Here is a 19969-nt window from a genome sequence, read left to right on the forward strand (position 1 = left end):
CTGCATGCTTTTCCCCCTAGTAACACTATGTTAACTCTCTAAATATTGTCTAAACTTGAGCCGTGGTGTCATTAAGACATCATTAAATCAGAGCAGGGCCCCTTGGTGCTTAACAGCCCCAGGGTGGGAGGTTTCCACGCTGCTTGCCTTTTGAGGAAGGGCTGCTCGTGGCAGGTGGGACACTGTGGTGGTGTCCCCTGGGGATCCCAGGCCTTGCCTGTTCTGCACCCAAGCCCAAAGGCAGGTGGGTCCCTGTGCCAGAGGCTGACAGGGAAGGGGACGTTTTTGTGAGCGCCGTGACTGTTCTTTGCTAGAGCCCTGAAAGCAGGCATGAGCTTTTCCACTCCCCCATCACTGTTTCCCTGAAAACAGGCAACCCAGAGAAGTCCTGCTCTCGCAAAGCCTTGTCTACAGGAGGGACATGGCTGCAGTGGCCTCAGCCCCTCGCAGTGCTTCTTCTGAACAGCCTTGTGTGAAGGGATGGTCTGCAGACCCATGCACTTCCACTTGCAAGAGTCTTTTCTTCCCCCTTGTTTTTTCTCCTCCTCCCTCCCCTCCTTTGCTCTCAGAAAACATCTGTTTCCAGATGTTGTTCTTGAGTCTAATAAACGCAGCAAAAGGCCTTGAGTTAATATATTTACAATAGCTGGAGATGTCGGCTGCTAGTTAATGGCTCGTTCAAGCACATCAAGATCCCCACATTTCCTGAGAGGGAAAAAAATAGAATAGAAAAAGAGAAGTGGGGTTGCGTTTGTTTTCTCCCTAGTAAATGGCCTGAAAGAGGGAAACTCTACAGGCTGTTTTGGAGATTACTGATGGGATTGAGTGCATGGCCATCTCCGTTCAGTTGGCCTCAACTTCCAGTTAGTGACAGGAAGGGCATATTTGTTTTTTAAATGATTTTTATTTTTTTTGATTAAAAGCTCTGCTTAAAGTGAAGGAAAGTGAGGAAGGTCTGCTGCTGTTGCCCACCCTTTCCCAGGCCAAATGAAGACTCACTGTAGGTAACTTGCTGGCTTGAACAACATGCGTTGAAGTGTGAGACCGACCTCATTTGTGTCTGGCTCGTCTGTTTCTGACCTGTGGTGTGTGGTGGTATCTCCAGGAGTCAGAGGGTTCTTGGTCTTTTGCAGTGAGACCTCTTGGTACCCTTCTGTGTGCTGTGAGGAGTCCCCACACACTCCGTGCCTGCTGCAGAGCAGCACTGGGCAAACTCTCTGGGGCACAGGATGGACAAAGTGCCAGTGCCAGATGGAGAAACCTGGGGGCTCTCATCCCTGTACGTAACTACATCCAGCGTATTAGCTGCCCAACGCCACATGCTAGATGTGAAACACTTTGTTTTGTTGTACGGATGCGTTCAGTTGTCTGTCTTGGGAGGTGTATCTTACTTTATATTTGCTCCAGATTTTGCTGCGTGTTTGTGCTGAGGTCTTTAACTATCCCCAGAGGACCTGTTGAAAGCAGTGGAAATGTGCAGTTACTGTCCTCCTAAGGAATTGCATCAACCTCCCGGAGGAGAGAGGGATATAGCCTCAAGCTCGGCGGTCCAGCCTGCTGTGAGAGAGTCACTGGTCAGTGAAATCGCTCTGTTTGATCGCAGCTGAGCATCTGCTTCTACTTGACCAATGTCAAGAATCACAAATGTGCAGGAGAGCTGGTGTCAGGCTGGCACCCACCACCTCTGAGGCTGCAGGAGGAGCTGAAGGTTGGGCTGTGTTCAACCCCAGGACTCCGTGTGCTGGGGCCGGTCCCTGGAGGCAGCTCATTCAGCAAGCAGTGCTGCACATTTGACATGCGCATTTGGCTCAGACTCGTAGCTAAATTAGTCCATTTGTATTGGCATGGGATGACAGGGCTCCTCCATGCCTCATGGATAGAAAAATTACCCTCCTGCACATCTGCAGCCAAGGCTTCCCCATGAAACCCGGCCGAGTGCAGCTCCCCAGCCTGCAGCAGCTATGACATACCCTGTAAGTGAACTGATCAGCTGGAGGGGAGCTGGCGGGGAGGCAGGAAAAGGCACTTACAGAGTCATTCAGGCGATGCTCATGTCTGGACAGCAGGACCTCTACTGCAAATCAGAGTGAAAGAGCAGAGAGCTCTCCCCAGCTGGCGCGGGGAAATGAAACGTAGACACCTAGCAGATTTCCGTTTTCAGCTTAGAGGGTGCGTTTTTCTGGATTTTTAGTGCTTGGACTGGTATAAATGAGACAGCCTTCAGTGAAGCTACGTGTAACACGGGCTGCTGCTGTCCACCAGTAGCTCAGCCCTGGCCTTAAGCTATGTACTTCAGTGCTCTCTAGGGTGCCCAGCATCCCAGTTATTTCCGAATGTAGATCAGTGTTCCCCACGTTTTATCAGCTTCTCAGCATCTTCCCCTCACTTCTCACTGTCAGGTTTGGTGAAATCGCTGCTGTGATGGCAGATGGCATCTTAGGTGGCTCCATGGACTACAGTTTCTCACTATTGCAGCACCAAGCTGCGGAGGTATGGCCTTGAAGAATCCTTTTCCTTTGCAGAGAAGTAGACTGCGAATGTGGGCGCAACTGGGAGAGACCGAGCAGGGGGTGGCAGATGGGGGAGCTGCACCTCCGGAACAAATACAGGCTCTGCGTGCGCCGGGTCTGTGGGTTGCACGGCCCTGCCCTGCTCATATGAGAAACTGTTGAAAAGCTGCAGTCGTCAGAGGGGTGTTCTCCACGCGCGCCGGAGCGGCAATGTGAATTTGAGCAGTGAGATGACAAGAAACCTGCGAAAAGAAAGGAAGAAAGGATTTCCTGCCTTGCAGACACTAAGCCCCCATTTCGGGAAGCGAGTGGCTGCAAAAGGAATGAGGCAGTTCAAAGAATTGGGGCTGTATGCTACCGGACCCTCCGAGGGTTTGTCTGGTGGAGAAGAAACAGCTCTTGCTTGCTTTAACCTGCTCCCAGAAGGTCTATTTCTTCCAGCCCTCTGAAATGGAGAGCGGGCGAGAGATGAATATGAGTTTTCTTTGCCAATAATTTCCAGCACAGACTGCACGCAAAATCTTCATTTAAAATGTGTAAATGACAGTGAAGGAGCCACAAGGGAGCCAGATTTTAAGAGACCAATTTGCTGCCCTGCTTTTAGCAAGTGTGCACAGCAGTGGGCCCGTGCTGCTCTGCTGCCGTGTGCGCACGAGATGCGGATCAAAGGACAGACGGACGGACAGGCAGGGGCTCAGCAGAGCCCACATGTCACTCTGGAGGATAAAATATCGTATGTTATGCTTGGAAAAATTGGGGGAGGTGAGCCTCTGTTACTTCTGAAGAACAGAAAGGGGCTTTGTTTCCTGGTCGCGTGGCTCGGAGCTGCCCTACGGCACGTTTCGGGGAGGCTGCTCCCTGCCACGGGGGAGTCTGCCTGGTGCCTCATGTCTGGTGGGACGTGGGGGAGATGACGGGAAGCTCTGCTTCACTAGAGGGCCTCAGCAGATTAATTCCTCTGAACGACCTCGGTCCCCCTGGGCTCAGCATGTTGCACGCCCAAATCAAACCTGATCAACAAGGTCCCCCCCTCATACCAGGGCTTGCCCGCCGGGGGCATTGCTCCCCTCTGCCCTTTGCTTAGTTTTTGCTGTCCTTGACTCCTGGCTTTGGTTTCTGGCTGTCTCCTTCTGGTTCTTACCCTGCCCAGCTGTTCTTCCCTAATGCCGGGGTCCAAATACCCCACAGCCCATTGCCTCAGTGCTGCCCGGGGGTCTGTGCGGGGCAGCCCGCTTATGCTGTCCCATTTGTGCTCTGGCTGCAGGGAGGAAAGAAAGACGCGGGCTGGTGTGAGCCCAGCCTTTGCTTTACAATCTCTTTCCTGCCGCTATAAATAACCTCGTTGAGAGCCACTTCAAAGGGAAGGGCTGGCAGTGGAGAGGAGGTTTGGGGACCAAGCAGGACAGGGGCGTCCCATCGCCCAATCCCACCCCGGCGCTTTGCATAAATAAATAAATCATGCGGCGAGGGAGAGGTGGAGAGAGAGGGCGAGCAGAGGAGGTTACTTTGGGAAGCCGCGCGGCTCGCTCATCCCAGCCCGTCGTTTGGAGGGAGTGTGTCATGTTACAGAGGAGCCACGATCAGCCAGAGCACAGCGTCGCCCGAGCAGCTGAGAATTACCTCTCTCTAATGGGGACTTTTATGTGCGAGCTTCTGGCCGGTCTGCGAAGGAACTGAAACTGGCAGCATAGGAAGAAACAAGAAACCATCAGCGACCTAAAAGACTGAAAGACAGGGAAAAAAAAAGAAAAAAATCTGATCACCTTTTTTTTTCCTCTCCTAATCTTTGCTGCAGTTGGATCCATTTTTTCTGCACCTTTTTAATTTTTTTGGCACGTGTGTGTGTGTTTTTTTTTTCTAGACACCCCCATCCACTTTTGTCATTATTGCTGTTATTTGTCATTTGCTGGCACTGGGATCCTCTTGGACAGTTTTTTTCTATGCCTTCTGGATTGTGCTTCTTGGAGTAGGAGTGAGGCTTTATTTATTCTATTTATTTATTTATTGTTTCTCAGGACAGGGAGGGAATGTTGGAGGAGAAGAGCTGGAAAGGCGTGGGTGAAGCAGCTTTTGACAGGGGGTGTGTGGCTCCCCCCAGGACCGGCGACGGGGAGAGATGCTGCCGCCTCCCTCTCCTGCTGGGCTCGGGGCTGCCCGGTGTCTCCCTGCTCTCTCTGGTGCTGAGCCTCCTGCTTTACTTTCGGACCTCTGATCTGCAGTCCCGAGTGTCCCACTTGGAAGCGGACAGACCCACGCAGCTCCCTGCCTGGCTCTCAGCAGACCAAATGGAGACAGCTATTTTGGGAAGAGTTGACCAACTGCTTGATGAGGTTGGTGTCCTTTCATTTTGCATGTGCAGTTTGTGGTACTATAGGTTTTAGAGCGTGTGTGTGCTCATACTGTCGTGTTGTGTGTTCCTCCCCACCTTAAAAAGGTGCTTCTGCACAAGTGATGCTGCTAGGTTGAATTTCCCATGCCTTCAGGTCCCTCCCACCTCTCAAACCTGCCCAGCATTTGCTTCCCTCTGCCCCAGCCCACGCTGTGGCTGAGCCCTGGCACTTTGTGAAGGGGAAACTTCATCCCCATTCCCTGCAGGAAGAGAAGAGCCTCCAGCCCTGTCCATTTGGTTTTTGGTGGCATTGCCTGCTGGAAGAGCTGAGGCTAGAGGTTGAACGTGGGAATTCGGCGCGGGTTTGAGCCTTGGGAGAGGGACAGGCAAGGCACACCACAGCCAGCATGACCACGGGAGGAGGAAAGCCCCAGCTGTGCTGAAGCAGGTAGCTGCAAATGTGCCAGTGCTGTGCTGGGCTGGATTCCCTGCTGTGCCAGCCCTGACCCCTTTCCACTGCTCCTGGCTCGGGGAATAAGATGCGCTGGTGCTGCCAGGATCGGTTCTGGTGCTGCTGCGGCATCACCGCAAAGCATATGGCTGTCTTACACCCACTTGGGTCCCATCCAAATCCCACCACAGCCAATGGAGTCTTCCTCCAAGGCTGAGGATGGGGTAGAGCTGTTGCTGAAGAAGCCTGAGCTTGAGCTGCTTGATAAAGAGGGCCAAGAAGCACTGACTTTCACTGTTGACCTGCTGAAGCCTTTTCCTTCAGTGTGCTGATGCTGCTGGGGGCTGCCCAGGTGCCTCTGCCCCAGATGGGATGGGCACCATGCAGGATCCCTCACCTCATCGGGGTTTTGAAGTGTTTTTGGTGTGTCAGGGACTGCATGGGCCATACCCCCGAGAGGAAAGCTTTGAGTGGAGGCAGGACAAGTGTCACGAGCAGCCAGACTGGTGCCGCATGGTTGCATATCGCGCAGGGGATGACGTGCAGCGTCCCCCTCCTCTCTGCTGGCACGAGCCTCCCGGGAAGTCAGGGTTTATCCGCCGGGTGATTTGAGACGTGCTGCAGGACCCCTCCCGGGGGCCGGATGGGCCGTGCGTCCTGCTGGCTCCGCTGCCCGCGGCGCCTTTCTGCCTTTTTATAGCCCGGCTTAGTGAGGAAACGGGACTGTCGCGCTGCCCACGTGCCCGGCAGCACCCCTGCTTTCTGAGCAGCCCTTCCTCAGACCCCGGGGGCCACCTTAGCTCCCACAGCCGGTGCAGGGAGCAGCCACGGGACGGGGGCTGGCAGTGCTGGGGCTGCCAGCTGCCTGCTTGGCCACAGCTTCAAAAATAGCTTGGGGAAAGACACCTGTGCCCCCCACAACAGGACTCCCTCCCCAGCCTTGCTGCACGCTTTTACTCAGCTCCCAAAACAGCCCCTCCAGACCTCTGCGCCTTGGCCAGGGGCGGTGGTGTGGGCCAAGCAGCTCAAGGTGCAGGGCGAGGGGCTGCTGGGGGACAGATGGTGGGTGGGCTGGCATATGGGGCTTTGGCTTAGGAAAGGACAACCCCCCTGCCACCCTCCTTTTTGTTAGGGCTGAAGCAAGGCTAAGTTGGATGGGCATCTGGATGGGCTGTTGAGGGACAGGAAAAGCGGAGAAAAACAGGAAAGATGAAGGGGAGCAGGGAAAGGATGAAAGGAGAAAAACTGGGGAAGCAAGAGACAGTGGCAAGTTGGGCTGGGGGAATAGGGGCTGGGGCTAGGATGACTGTCGTGGGTGTGAAAATGAGGTGTTCATTCCCCCCACACAGACCCTTGCTGCTTCTCGCTGCCATGTTCTCGCAGTTTCCTCATGTTCTGACCTTAATGGGTTTCACAGCTGCCAGCTCCGTGTTATCCATCACAAAACAAAATAGCCAGGCTTGAAAGAAACCTTGCCTTTGCAAAGAGCTGGTCATGCCACATGGGAGGTGATGGGCACAGGAGGGCACCAAAGCGAGGCCAGGGTCAGCGCTCAAAATTTGGGGAGGTCAGGGCAGGAGAGGGTGAGGGGAGAGATGGTGTGCGAAGGTGCTGGTGGCCCTTGCCCAGGGCATGCTTCAGCTTTGGCTAAGGGCAGATTAAATCCTTTTTGCTTCCCATCTTCTCTGCCTGTGAGCTGGATGCATGTGAGGAAGCAAAGCCTGTGAGGTCTGATAGAGGAGCTCTAAGGTTATACTCAAACACGTGCTGCTCTGTGCTCCGAGCTGGGGTGTGCGGTGCTCTCCAGACTGTGCCACATTTATATCTGGGTGTCCTCAGGGTCTGTGGGCATCCGTGGGGACACCATAAGGGCTGCACTTAAGGAGTGCAAAATGCCGAAGTCCTGGCAGGTGCCTTTCTGGGCAAGCAGAAATAAAGCAAAACTGGCAGGGAGAGGAGGTGGGTTGGTTTGTATAAAATGTTAATTTTAAGCCAGCCAGTAGGGATGATTTTTTTTGTCCTTGGAGACCAATTTTGGAGCATCCGCAGCTGGCTGTGGTGGTGTTTCCATCTCAGTTCAGCAGGGATGAGCAAGGAGAGGGTGGCAGATGCTTTCTCTGGAGCAGCCCGGGCAGCACTGCTTTGCTTGCTACTGTGAAAACCTCTGCCTGGTGTCAGCAAATACCAGAGGGGAGATTTTTGCCAGGCACAAATTGACTGTTTTCCCCAAAAAATGTTTGTGGAGTGGGCAGTTCAGGGAGAACTTTGGCTCCATGTAGGAATTCTTCTGCATTTACGGGGCAACAGAAAATCATACAGAGCACAAATAAACTCACTGCTGGCATTTGTAGCAGAGTTAGAACTTCCAAGAAGAAAATAAGGTCCTTTCCCATGCTGGGTAACATTTGGTACTGGTTTGCCGGCCAAAAGCTTGGCAGGGTGGAGAGCACGATGGATTTAGTGCTGCTGTAAGGGGGGGAAAAAAGAATTTGTGTGTTTTTAGGGGGAGAAGTTGTGTGTGGGTAAAACAAAAACAGGTATCCTGTGTAAAGCCTGGGGGATGATCTGCTGCCCTTCTGCACAGTGGTGGGTGTGCGTGGCCTCTCAGGCTTGTGTCAGAGGTATTCCTCAAGTTTCTAGTGATACTAAAGAGGCTGAGGGGCTCTGCCGTGAATGAGGAGGGAGTTTTGGTCACGACTGCTGTCCCAGTAGTCTCATTTCCTTGAGACACTCTGCTTTCATAAACAAGCAAAGGAGGAACACCTGAAAACTCCCTTTCCCTCCCCACTTAAAGCTTTTTTCTTCCTTTTCTTCTCCGTTTGCTTAAATACCTTGAGAACCACACTGCACAATTCCATTTCCCAGGCACAAGCAAGTTTACCCTAAGCATCCCCTGCCTTGCCCTTTGGGGCGGAAAACACTAAGCTAAACCTGTGAGATTTCTTCTATTTTCCCTTCCTATTCGTCTGATAGTGAAGTCCCATTTCCTCACAGCTGCCTGCAGTCCTTGAACCTGGATGGCGTTACTTCCCAACTCTTTTGCTCCCTTCAGGAGAGCTTGCTGCTTGCTTTTGCACTATGCCACGTAGTCCTGAGGTTCCAGGAGCTGGGCCTTTAAGAAAAAACAGCAGAACTGGAGATAAAACAATTAGAGTTAACAAAACCAACAGCCCTTGAAATCCTCCTGATGGTTGTAATAGATTATCTATTTGAGACATGTTTCTTTTAGCTGTTGGAGATAGTGGTGGGAAATGATTTCACCTCCCCGGGTGACTGCAAACAACTGTGTCTGCTAAAGAGCTATTAATCTGCCCCCTTTGAAGAAGTGCCCTCTCTTTCACCTAATCTCAAGTGCCCATGCAAAACAAGCACTTGCAAGGTTTAGGAGGCCGCAGCCACGGTCCTTTAATGCCAGAAGAGGTTCTGCTTTCGCTGCTCTGTCCACCCGAGCCAGCCCTGTGCTCTCACTAGTGGTGAGTTAACAAGACCCAGGGGAAAAGCCTGTGCTAGTGGCTTTATTGCCCATTTCCAGCTCGTCCAGGCCTTGCCGGTCCTGCCCTCTTGCAGGCAGGGCTTTTCCTTTGCACTTAGCAGTGTGTGATGGCTCCCTAAGTCCACAGGGGCACGCGGTCCATTTGTAGGAGCTGGTCAGCCACTGGCAAAGGCTCTTTAAGACCCTTTCACATGCGTAGGGGGAAGGCGCAGCCATTATGTCACTGGAAAACATGACAGGTAAGAGCAAGCAGTCTATGCAGACAGCCTGGCCTTTCATATAGGAAAGGTTTTTGGAATTTCTACATAGGCAGGAGGGAGACAGTGGCTGTTCTGATGTCTTTCAGGTGAAAAAGCAGACCCCAGATCTCAGAAAGGAGGTGCACCATATTTCCAAAGTCCTTTTATTTCTGCTTACAAAGTCAGCCTTGCCGTAACATGACTGTTTTTCTGTTGCCTGGAAAAGACCAGTTTCAGAGGAAAGCCTTTTCTTTCTGCTCTCTTGAGCAAATCCAGCTTCTCGTGTTGGACTGGGCGGTATTTTGCACAGTGGTAATGAGGGAAGCAGAAACCTCCAGGAATTCATTTTGCTTCACCATCTCAACCCAAAGTTGACCTGAGGTCTCCAGAAGCCAAAGATTTTTTCTGTTGCTGTCAGTGTTTGTTTGATAGACTCTGCAGGAAGCTGAAATCCAGGCGCTCCTAAATTCCTGGCAGGTTTTGCCTCCCACCAAAGAGCAGCGATCCCATGGCAGCACTGCCCTTTGCACTTGCAGGGTTTGTGGAGCTGCTGGGCTCTGGGGAGCCACCTGGATGCCCAGGGATGGGGAAAATACCCAGCCCTGGTGAGCGCCTGATGAATGCATGGTACCAGTGCCTGGAGCTGTGTGTCCAGCCCTGCCCAGCAGCACCCCTCCATCCCTCCCACAGGGCCCTGTTTTCCTTGAGCAGCTTCCACATCCCTGACCCTGCAGATAAAGTTGTGGGGAAATGCTATCGCTCTTGTTCCTCTCCCGGTCGTGCTTGAATTCTGCTGGGTCATTGCTTCCCCTCATAAGTCCGGTTATGCTGTTCTTCTCCATGCACGCCAGCAGAGCGACGCAGCTGAGGCTTCTTGCTGCAAGCCCTTGGTGTCTCTGCCTTTAGTGGGGTGGGATCTGTTGCACGTTTCCTCACAGTTTTTTACCCTATAAAAAGGGCCCTGCTGTGGGCAGGGTGTCGGACCCTTGCTCGTTAGGAAATGACTTCCTGCCCCTGTCTGTGTCAGCCATCAACTCTTCCCTTATAAACACAAAAACTGTGCTAAGCCCAGTTCCCAAATACGGGAATGCCACCCAGATGTGGCAGTCTCGCGTTCCAACGTTTTGGTTGGCACGTGTGTAGATGGAAATAGGGACGTGTATGTCTACATACCAGGGAGTATCCAAATAAAGGCTCCACTGTCCTACTTGTGCCCATGTTTGACCATTAGCACGACGCGTTCAAAGCCAGACAGTGCTGCAGAACAGAGGCATGCCATCTGGGGTGGCAGCTAGATGGGAGCGTGCCCAAATGCCAAGATTCATGCATCTGTGCTTTTAGAGTGGGAGGGCAAATGCAGATAAAATGCTGTATGGGAACTGGCAACTCTCCTGGTGTGAAACCCTCTCCCCACCACGATATCAAATTAACTCACTATCAAAACATTTCAGTCTACAATGCAATAAAAAGGGCTGGTCATATTCCATTTCTGGTCAGTTGCAAAAACCCCTTTTGATTTTGACTTGCAATGAGGAAGCCAGTGCTTTCAAAGTGAAAAATAGAAGTGTTCCAGCCAGTTCTGCCTTTCCTCGTCCCAGGCAGAAACATGCCTTTTTTCCCCTCTATAAAAGAAATGATGCCCAAACCGATGCCTTCCTTCTTGCAGGATGATGCTCATTTACTTGTGAAAATCAAGTCAATGCTTTATGATCCTGGGCATGGGCTTCTTTTGAGCCCAGCATAAGACTGCTTATTTCTAAATGTCAGCCCTGGATATGAAGTAGATTGGACGATAAGAAGATGCAACTGGAATTGCACGGTTAGCTGGGGAGAGGGAGGGTCTCCGTAGCATGACACCCTGGTGGCTCAGTCTTCTCAAATGAGTTCAAATCATTAACCAAGAGTGGTTCACAGTCATTAATCAATAACTTATTTGGATTGATTTGCATTTTCTTCACTAAATTGGTTATTTTAATAATGTCCATGAAGGGGTAGTGTGGATACTGTCCCCAAAATGTGTTTTGCTCAGAATATGGGTTGATTTTATTGACGTTTCCAGAGAGGGAAGGTGCCATGGCCTTGGGTGGCTCTGTCACATTGAAGAGATGCACAGAGGGATTGCAGAGCAAGAGGCCAACACACCAGCACCAGTAGAAATACTGATTCATTGGAAACGTGCGTTCTGACATGATTCCACCTTGTGGAAGTGCTCAGCGGGTTTGATTTCGTTCTGCACTAGAGTAACATTAAACTTCAAAGCCCCTGATAATTTCATGAAAAGTCATTGCTGTTTTCAGACCACTTTCAGCTGTAACTTTCCAGTGCAGCCCTTCTGTCCCTCCAGGTGTCTCTGTGAGTGAGACACCTGGAGGAGTGTCAGAGGGAGAAGTACCTGCTTTGGTTCTTGTTTTTTGTTTTTTTGTTTGCTGAGTGGGTCTTCTGAGAAATGCAGCTTTCTCATGAGGACACAGTCCCCACTGATGGCTCTTGATTTTGTAATGCCTGTCAGGAGGACCACATTTGGAGGCCATTACGAAACTCCCTTAGCCTGCTTCCAATCAAACCCTGCATTTCTAGTTAAAGACTATGAACTTGAATGCCTCTCTTCGTTCCCAAGCTGGTCTGCTGTGTCTTTCCCATCTTTGCTTGGGCATGTCCTCCCAGTCCCACTTTTCCAAGAATTTGAGGCTTTGGATTTCAGCAGTACTAACGACTCCTTTTTAATTTTCCATGACAGAAATTAAAGTTTCACTTGCCGAGACATCGAGAAGTTCGAGACACACATCAGCGATGCAACTGCCCGGCAGGTAGGGATCTGTGGCGGCTGGCACCTTGGAGGGTTCCTTTTGTCGTTTTTGTCTACTTCTCATTGAAGGCTTTTTCAGAGCCACATGATAAGAATGCAAATGTATATGAATGTAAAGTTATGCATTCCTGCGTAACAATGTGCTTTGAGTATAGCAAATGAATATGGGCAAGCGTATAACAAGATGGGTACATAAATATTGATTCTGTGTATGACATAAACAGTAGGAAAACCAGTCATCCACATAGACATCAAGATAGTTGGGGGAAGATGCATCAAGAAGGGCAAATGCTCCCATTAGCTTTAGATATCAGCACTGAGGTGGGCAGAATGGCTTTTAGGAGATACATCTTTCTGATTAATTTGAAAAGGGTTTGAGACACACAGGCTGGGCCAAACACCAAAGCTGGATAGCTAAATTTTGGTGAGCCAAAATGCCTCTGGGGTGAGGAGATTTGAGGAATTCCTTGGTGTTGTACAACTATCTGAGGCATGTTGCAGAATAACAACCTTCTCTTAGAAGCGGCCATATATCAGGGGGGTTGAATGAAGCGGTCACTGAAGGTCCCACTCATATAACGTACAGAAATCTTATGGGATTGCTTAATTGCATTATGTTTTTAATCATGCTAATATCAAAAGGCTCTTTGAGACACATCTTCTGAAGTGGTTTCAATACAATAAGTGACAAATTGCTATGGAAAAAACATTTGTGAATGGCATTTCATTCCATTACTATGAATCATGCAGCCTTTCTCATTGTCTTCTGATACATTTGACTGTGTAGAAGAAATAGAAAAGTGCTGGCTACCCCTCACATCCAGAGGCACTGGAGTTTTGGAAGAGTTTGAATGTGTATAACCAAACTGAGTAGCTGAAGCTCATCTTGAAAAGAAAGGGGCAGGGAAAGTTCTGTCTGGTTAAGTGCCTAAGCATGGCATTTCCATTTTCTGTGGTTTCTTTCTTGGTTCTCTTGGTGCTCAACATGAAGCCTTTTGCAGTTTGGCAGTGGGGATATCAAAGCGTATTTAAGTATGGTCATCTGTTGGACAGCGGTGGAAAAAATGATGAAAGGGTCTGACTTTGCTATGACTAATGTTTTCTCATACTTGGTGTGTTTAGGCCTTTGTACAGATGTAGGAGGTACAGTCTAAAGTTTTAGTCTACAGACTAAAATGGGTTGGTAAGGTGGCTTGTGAAAGCAAGACATAAAGCCCTACAGGTTTTTGGAAAAGAAGTAAAATCTAGGATCCAGACTTGCAGAACATTGGAAAATGTGTGATTTGATATGTCCAAATCAGGACTGTTGGACTTTCTTTTTAGTCCTTTGAACAACAGGAACCATTTGGTTTAAATTTAAAAGACAGCACAAATGAAATGTCTTCTCCACTTCTCCAAAGATAGATCAAAACTAAGTTCAACTGTTTTTAAATTTAACCTTTTCCCTTCAATGGGAACACAAATCATAGCACTACTCCATTTTCAAGTTCCTGCCTAGACTTGACTTATAAATGCCATAAAACCACAGGAATGAATATCCTCCTGGTGTTTCTGAGCCAGTTTGGAGAAGGAAACGTAGAACTTGAATGCAGAACAGGAAGAAGCAGATTCACTGATCTGAGAGGCCATCTGAGTGTGACCGCCTGCACCATGTGTGTGATAGATGTATAACCCAAGCATTTCAGCATCGAGGTCCTCATACTTGGTTACAGATACCCACATCCTTTGTTAAGCCATGACAGCAGTTGGTGCTGGGTTTCTTATAGCCCTTAGTTACCTGCTCATTTCATTAAGCTCAGTATTTCTGAAGGACAGCTTTTATTTGGGAGGACAGTAAATGCTCCATAAAGATTCCGGCTTCCTTGTTACCTGTCAAACTTGCCTGTCCTCATCAAATATTCTGTGGCCACAGAAGCTGTTTGTAAAAATCCACATGCCCCCCTGCCAAATTTTGCTTGAGGGAAAGGAAGCTATAGTCCAAAGGTGAAGCTGTGTCAGGTGAAGCCTGGATTGGCTTTGAGCAGCACAGAAACGAAGGCACCTTTGGCCAGCGGTTGTCTCATCTTAGGCACTTTGCTGCGGGGTGTTTCCCTGCGGTCTCCAGGCTGATGCAATGCAGGCCACCTGAAACCACTGTTGTGCTGTTTCAGCATGGTCTCTTTTCCAGGCCGAGACCTCGGGAATCCTTTTCCCCAATGCATTTTTTCCCCTGTGTCCAAAATGCCCTGAGGAGCAGACAATGTGACCCTTGCGGGACACCGAGGTATTCAGAAGCACGGAGAAGCGTCAAGATGTTGCAAGACTTGGCGCATGCCTATTGCTTCTCACCGGCCCACTCCACCGCCTGTAAACAAGCACACATCATGTTCCCCACCGAAAATAAATGTTTATCAGAAATGACATTTCAGTACATCCCTAGTTGTGAGCCAGGTCCCTGCATGGCAAAGAAGGGAAAAGGAAGACAAGTTCATCTGCTGACCTGTTCAGTACGGATGTGGAGGTCCTGGGCAAGGTCACCCATTGCCAGAGCTTCAGGACAAGAGGGTTTGTGGGCGTAAAAGCTTTGGAAAAACTGGGAATAGTGGAGCAAGAAGGCTGTGAAGCGTGTGACTGTGCCGTGGCTATCTGAGTGCACACGATAAGGACTGTAAGAATAACATGGTCAGGAAAACAGCGCAGCTGTATTTATAGCAAGCGATAAGGAAATATATGTTTCCTTCAGCTGGGAAGCTGGTACTTCAGATCACTTGGGCTGGGGCTAGGCGTGACTACCTGTGAGTGAGATGTTGTTCCACAGCATTGTGGTTTTTCAGTCTCAGAGGTCACAGTGGGCTTCTCCAGCAGTGTCCAAGTGGGGAGGACATGCCCATCGACCTTAGCACAACCTGCCTGGGTTAACTAATGACTCAGTTCCCTTCATCTGATAGGTATTCCATGAGATTGTCTCCCAGACTGATCTGGGACAGCTTTGTGCATGTTGGGAAAGGGCCCAGAAGCAGCAACGCCTGCACCCAGCTGCTCACCACCTCCAGACCTTGCCCTGCAGCAGGGCCACGTGCAGGCAGGGAGCTCAGCACTGGGTTTGAACAGAGGTTGTTTCACGCTGCGGTGATGCCTGGGGTGTTTCGCTGGGGCTGAGCGGGTGCTGGTGGGACCACGGGCCTGATTTCTAGGAGAGAGCTTCCCCTCGTAGCTTTTGCTGAGATGAGGGAAGTGTTTCTTTTCTGTGTGGGATTTGGACTTGGCTGAGAGCTGAGGAGAACTACCTGAGTTCTGGAGGAGCCTCCTGTGGCCATCTGACCTCCCTTGGTTTCTGTCATGTAATAACAGAACCCTGCAAGGGAAAAGCATTGTATTTCAGGTTGATAGAGTGAAACCCTAAGCCTTACTGCTCTGATCCAGACCCAGTTGCAGATCCAGACCCCGTCTGCCTGGACAGTCTCAAACAGCCAGGGATTACCACCAAAACCCCCTCCCACAGCCTTTCTGGCAGAGGTGGGCTCCTGAGTATTTTATATACTGTGACTCTTTATTAGACCTTTCCCATCTTCCCCTCTTCAGCTCCAATTTTCACAGTCCCCACGTGGTTGTTTTTCACTCTGCTGGCTCTCTGCTCCAGTCTTCGATATCCCTTAAAAAGAAAAAGAAAGAAAAAGTCTGGCTCCGTTCCCTCTGCCTCCGCACTGCTTGTTTTGGTCCGGTTTCTCCTTGGGCAGGTTGAGAGCCCGCAGTGCTGGAGGCGGTCAGCTGTGCGAGCGGGGAAGTGGCTCGGAGGGATGCCCAATGGCTTTTCCATCCCTCCTAGGGGCAGAGGAGGGAGCTGGGCCAGGGGAGGAGGTGGCTCTGGCCCCGTGGGCTCCTGGGGACGGGTGGTCAGAAGGAGGTTGCTCAACCCTGCTGCAACTTGATGCACCTTCTGCTGTTACAGGGGTTTGGGGTGGGCATATGGGGCAGCTGCGAGGATTTTGGTGTTGGCTGTGGACTGGGGTCTTGTGCACACCTTTGGGTCTTTGTGAGGGAACACTTCTTGGGCATTTCTTCTCACACAAACCCTCATTCACGTTCCCCCATCTGCCCCAGCCACTTGGCTGCTCTCTTCAGCTCCGACTGACCATACAGAAATACTAGCAGGAGCCACCACAACTCACAAATATTGCTGCTTTTTCCCTTTGTGTAGGGTGGCCGGTGAGAGCAGTGGTGAGGTGGAGGCCCCGTTTACACCATGGGGCTTTTGGTGACGCAGTGTGCCTGCTCAATCCAAGCATCCTGCTCACCCCTGGAGGAGGCCAGCAAGAAATGTCGCGGGGCCGCAGCAGGGCCTTGGCTCCTGCCCAGGATGTGTCACCCAGTGCCGGCAGGGCCAGCTGGCAGGAGGCAGCAGGATTTCCCACGTCCCGACCCTTGCCTGGCCCGGCAGGCAGCCGGCAGAGGGAGGAAACGTCGGGAAGGGCACGACCAGGGCTGGTGGGTGGATGGGGGTGGCGGGGATGTGGACAGCCCCGCAGGGCAGCGTGGGCTGAGCCTGGCCCTGCAGCACCCACGTTTCTCCCTTGAGATTCCTGTCTCCTCCCCAGACTCCTCTGGGCAGATGAGCCTAAAAGGAGAGCGGTGACCAAATACCGCTTGCTCCTGCTCCATACACAAGCCAGGGTGCTCCAGCTCTTGCAGGTTTTCACGGCTTTTACATTTTCTTGCTGTTGTTTTTAACTCTGCCTGTTTTTAGCTTGCTGGGACTGCTTGGGTTGATCTGAGGACACCTGTGAGATTAGAAGTCTGAAAGCATACAGACAAACTCAGGTGGAGGGGGCATTTGGCGTCCCTGGCACAGGATGGGAAGGTTCTCCCCCTGTTATTTAAATGCCAGGGGACTGCGAGCTGGGCGGGTGGCCCTGGCTCAGAGCCCTGAGGAACGTGAGGCAGGAGTGCATAATGAAACACCCAGCCCTGTGGCCTCCTGTCAGGAGGTGTGTTCCAAGCGCTGTGTTTTTGTTTGACCCGTTTTCAGGATGGTAAGTCAGCACGCTTTTCTATGCTGACTACGCAAAGGATGTTCTCAGCTGCGTCACAAACTTTTTCTGCTTTGAAAGTGCCTAACCGTGGCTTTTTAACAACCTCTAAACAAAAAAAAAAATGAGAGAGGAGCTTTGTGAATTGCCTTTTTCCCTGAATGGACCAGCAAAGCCCTTGCAGGTGGGCTGGCTGAAGAGCCCAGCTCCTGCCGGGCTGCCGTGGCCGAGCATCCGGAGCAGCGCATCGCTACCTCAGAAGATGCCATTAGCTAGCATGGCATCCCCACGGTGCAGCACATCTGGAAGCAAAGTTGCAGCATAATCATTGCTTAAATGCTTGTGCTCTTTCTTCCCCCCCTTTTTAAGAATTCTCCCTGGGAATTCTATTATTCCCTGAAATTTAGCTGTGTTCCCCCATCCACATTTTTTTGGCCCTCTAGAGTATACACACACTTCAGCCTCGAAGGTTGCTCATGCGCCCTGGCCTGCTGGCTGTATTTTGGGTTGGGGTTTGTTTGGTTTAGACATACTGTTGTTTCATTTGTTTTGAAGATGCAAACCACACAATGAATTCCATGGATTCTGCGAGCAGTTATGAATAGATGGGGATGAACGATTCAGAAAAAAACAAACAAACAGTTTGTTTGGTTGGTTAACTCTCTTTCTCCAAACACGTAGGCAGCTGTGCTCTTACACAACTGCCTGGGGCAGATGGAGGATTCACCCCTCCTTGGCTTTTGTCACCTGGAGGTTGTTACCACGTCTGCTGCTGAGGGATGGTAATGGAGCAAGGATGCTCCTTACTCCCCTAAGCATCGACTCATCTGGCTTAGTCTGTGTTTGGGATTTAGGTTGGCTTTATTAAGGCTTATTTAAATGGTTTTAGTGAACCTGCTGTTGTTGCCACAGTGCAGACTAGGAGGGCTCACAGGAGCCGTTAGTACAGCTGTGAGTGCTGCCCAGGCTGCAAAGCAACAGGAGGACAAGTGTACTCTGACGGTGCTGTCACACCGACGGTGTTGGAAGAGAACTTCCACCTTTCCCTCTGCATCCAACATTTGGCCACAAACGATCGATGCAGTCAAAAGGGAAGGTGCTGAGGCACAATGGCTCTGTGAGAGGGTGGCTGTTTTATTTACGTCTGTCTGCTTGTTTGTATAATTCCCTCTTGCCACGTTTGGGCCTACCTCCTGGATGCCCCAGGGCTCCTCTCTCCACCCTCTACATTTTTAATTTTTTTATTTATTTTTTGTTTGAACTGATTGGATGGTGGAAGAACATTTCCCTGGACCTACAAGAACTGCAGCAGGTCTTTTCTTCTGGAGGCCGAGCTCTCCCTAGGGGTGCAGACAGGTGAATATTCTTGTCTCAGTGTGCACAAGTCCTGGTGGCGCAAACATTAACTTCAGTGGTGCTTATATGTTACATCCCAGATGTTATATCCCAGCCCCAGAAAAGCCTTGGCTGTTTGGTTCTGCTGTCCTCCATCTGAAAAAGGCAATAAGCTCCTCCCCAGACAAGGACATGGTGCAGAGAAAGATGTTGGGGATGAATCGCGCAGGAAGCACTAAGATTTTGGAGGGTGGAAAGGGAGCACAGCGCTGCTGAGGAGCACATACCCCCATGGTGGGCTCCAGACCGGGGCACAGCCTGACACAGAAGGAAAGCATTTGTGGCCAGGCTGATTCATGAGAGGTAATGGTCCCACTCTGACCTTTACTGTCCTGGCCAGAGCACATCCAAGTAACGGGTCTGGTGGGGAACAGCACCCTGCACTCAGACTGGGGCCCAACAGGTTGCCTGCAGGGCACCCACAATGCACGCAGAGGGCTGCAGCAGAGAGCTTCTGCATATTTGATGGGTTTGTGTACAGATGTTTGGTGGAAGTGTTTACACCATTGCGTGCCTGTGCTTACAATGTATATGGTACATATGGGCATAAATCAGCACCGTGACAAAGCAAGGCAAAGACATCCCAGCTGGCTGGAGAAACCCGAAGAGCACATTGCGCTGCTACTGTACAGCAAGGGCTTTGATTCAGTGCGAGCGCGCTACCAGGATGGAGGGATTTTTCCCAGGCCTGGGCTGTGTGCACATGGCCGGGCTGGTTTGCGTCAGCCGCTGACGCACGTCCGGGCCCCACGACGCGGGTCTCGCGTGTGCTGCCCATCCCAGCAGCTTTGCGGCGGCTGGAGGAATGAAGGTGAGTCGTGCCGGCCACCAGGCTTGATGGCAGGGCATTTGCACAAAGCATGGGTGCCTGCCAGCCTGCGAGGAGCACTGAAAATACCCGGGGCGGGCTAAGGGAGATGCTGCAGGCAGCAAGTGGCTCGCTCCAAAATCATCTGCAAGGGGACTTTGGCACTCATGTTAGTTGCCGCCGTGTGCTTGAGGGCCATGGGGAGGTACAAAGTGGGCTGCTGGTGGTGGGGATGGCTCTGCTTGGCCTCCCTGTGACTGGGCAGGGAGTGGGGTTTTGCAGCAGGGCTGCAAATGCCCAGGAGAAACCTTCTCTGAGGTGTCAGCTTTCGGCGCAGTGATACTTGATTCCCTCTCTGCTCTTCCGGGCATCCGCCTGCATCTTCGCTGGCCACGGGGACCGAGGGCCAGGCTGATCCACTGGTGCCCGAAGGGTGTCCCAGGGTGAGGATCAACAGGAAGAGAGGAGGGGCGGCTTTCCTCCCCCCAGATCAACTTTCAGCCCCTGTGCCAGCCTGGGGGCCGCAGGTATGGCTGCTAGGGCAGGGGGAGAAGTAGCGGTTTAAAAAGGAGAGGTTGCATCATGTGGGGCGGGCGGCTTTGGGAGGCAGAGCTGGTAGAGGCAGAAACCTCATCTGTTAAACACATACCGCCCGCCCCCCCCGCGGGGGAACATTCAATCCTCTCTTTGATGGACGTCCAAGAAAATACTTCTTCCACATCCTAAACTTGTTAGCACCAGTTAATCATCTTAACCTTCTTCCCCTCCGAACACACACTCCAATGAGTTTCCCATCGCTGGCAGTCGTTAAAGACACAGCGATGCTTTTCGCGCTGGCCTTCGGAGGTGAGCATACGGCCATTAATTATTAAACATCCCAGCTGTCCCCCAGGTGGGAGAGACGAAGCTCATGTCTTGTGCTGAAGCCACTT

At 51.2% G+C, this 19969-nt stretch overlaps 1 protein-coding gene across 3 annotated transcripts in view; it reads left to right on the forward strand.

Annotated features, from left to right (window-relative positions):
• The first annotated feature begins 3278 nt into the window (after positions 1-3278).
• COL13A1 (collagen type XIII alpha 1 chain) overlaps positions 3279-19969 on the forward strand; it is a 99198-nt gene continuing 82507 nt past the window's right edge. The window contains exons 1-2 of one of the 3 annotated variants that reach the window (XM_080597313.1): positions 3279-4840; positions 11760-11829. In XM_080597313.1, the coding sequence (XP_080453439.1) occupies positions 4538-4840; positions 11760-11829 (373 nt within the window). In that variant the 5' untranslated portion in view covers positions 3279-4537. The remainder of the gene's footprint in view (positions 4841-11759; positions 11830-19969) is intronic. The other 2 variants (XM_080597311.1, XM_080597312.1) reach the window with 2 other exon arrangements.

The sequence above is a fragment of the Anser brachyrhynchus genome, assembly GCF_964034855.1.
Source record: "Anser brachyrhynchus genome assembly, chromosome: 6".
Lineage (NCBI taxonomy): Eukaryota > Metazoa > Chordata > Aves > Anseriformes > Anatidae > Anser > Anser brachyrhynchus.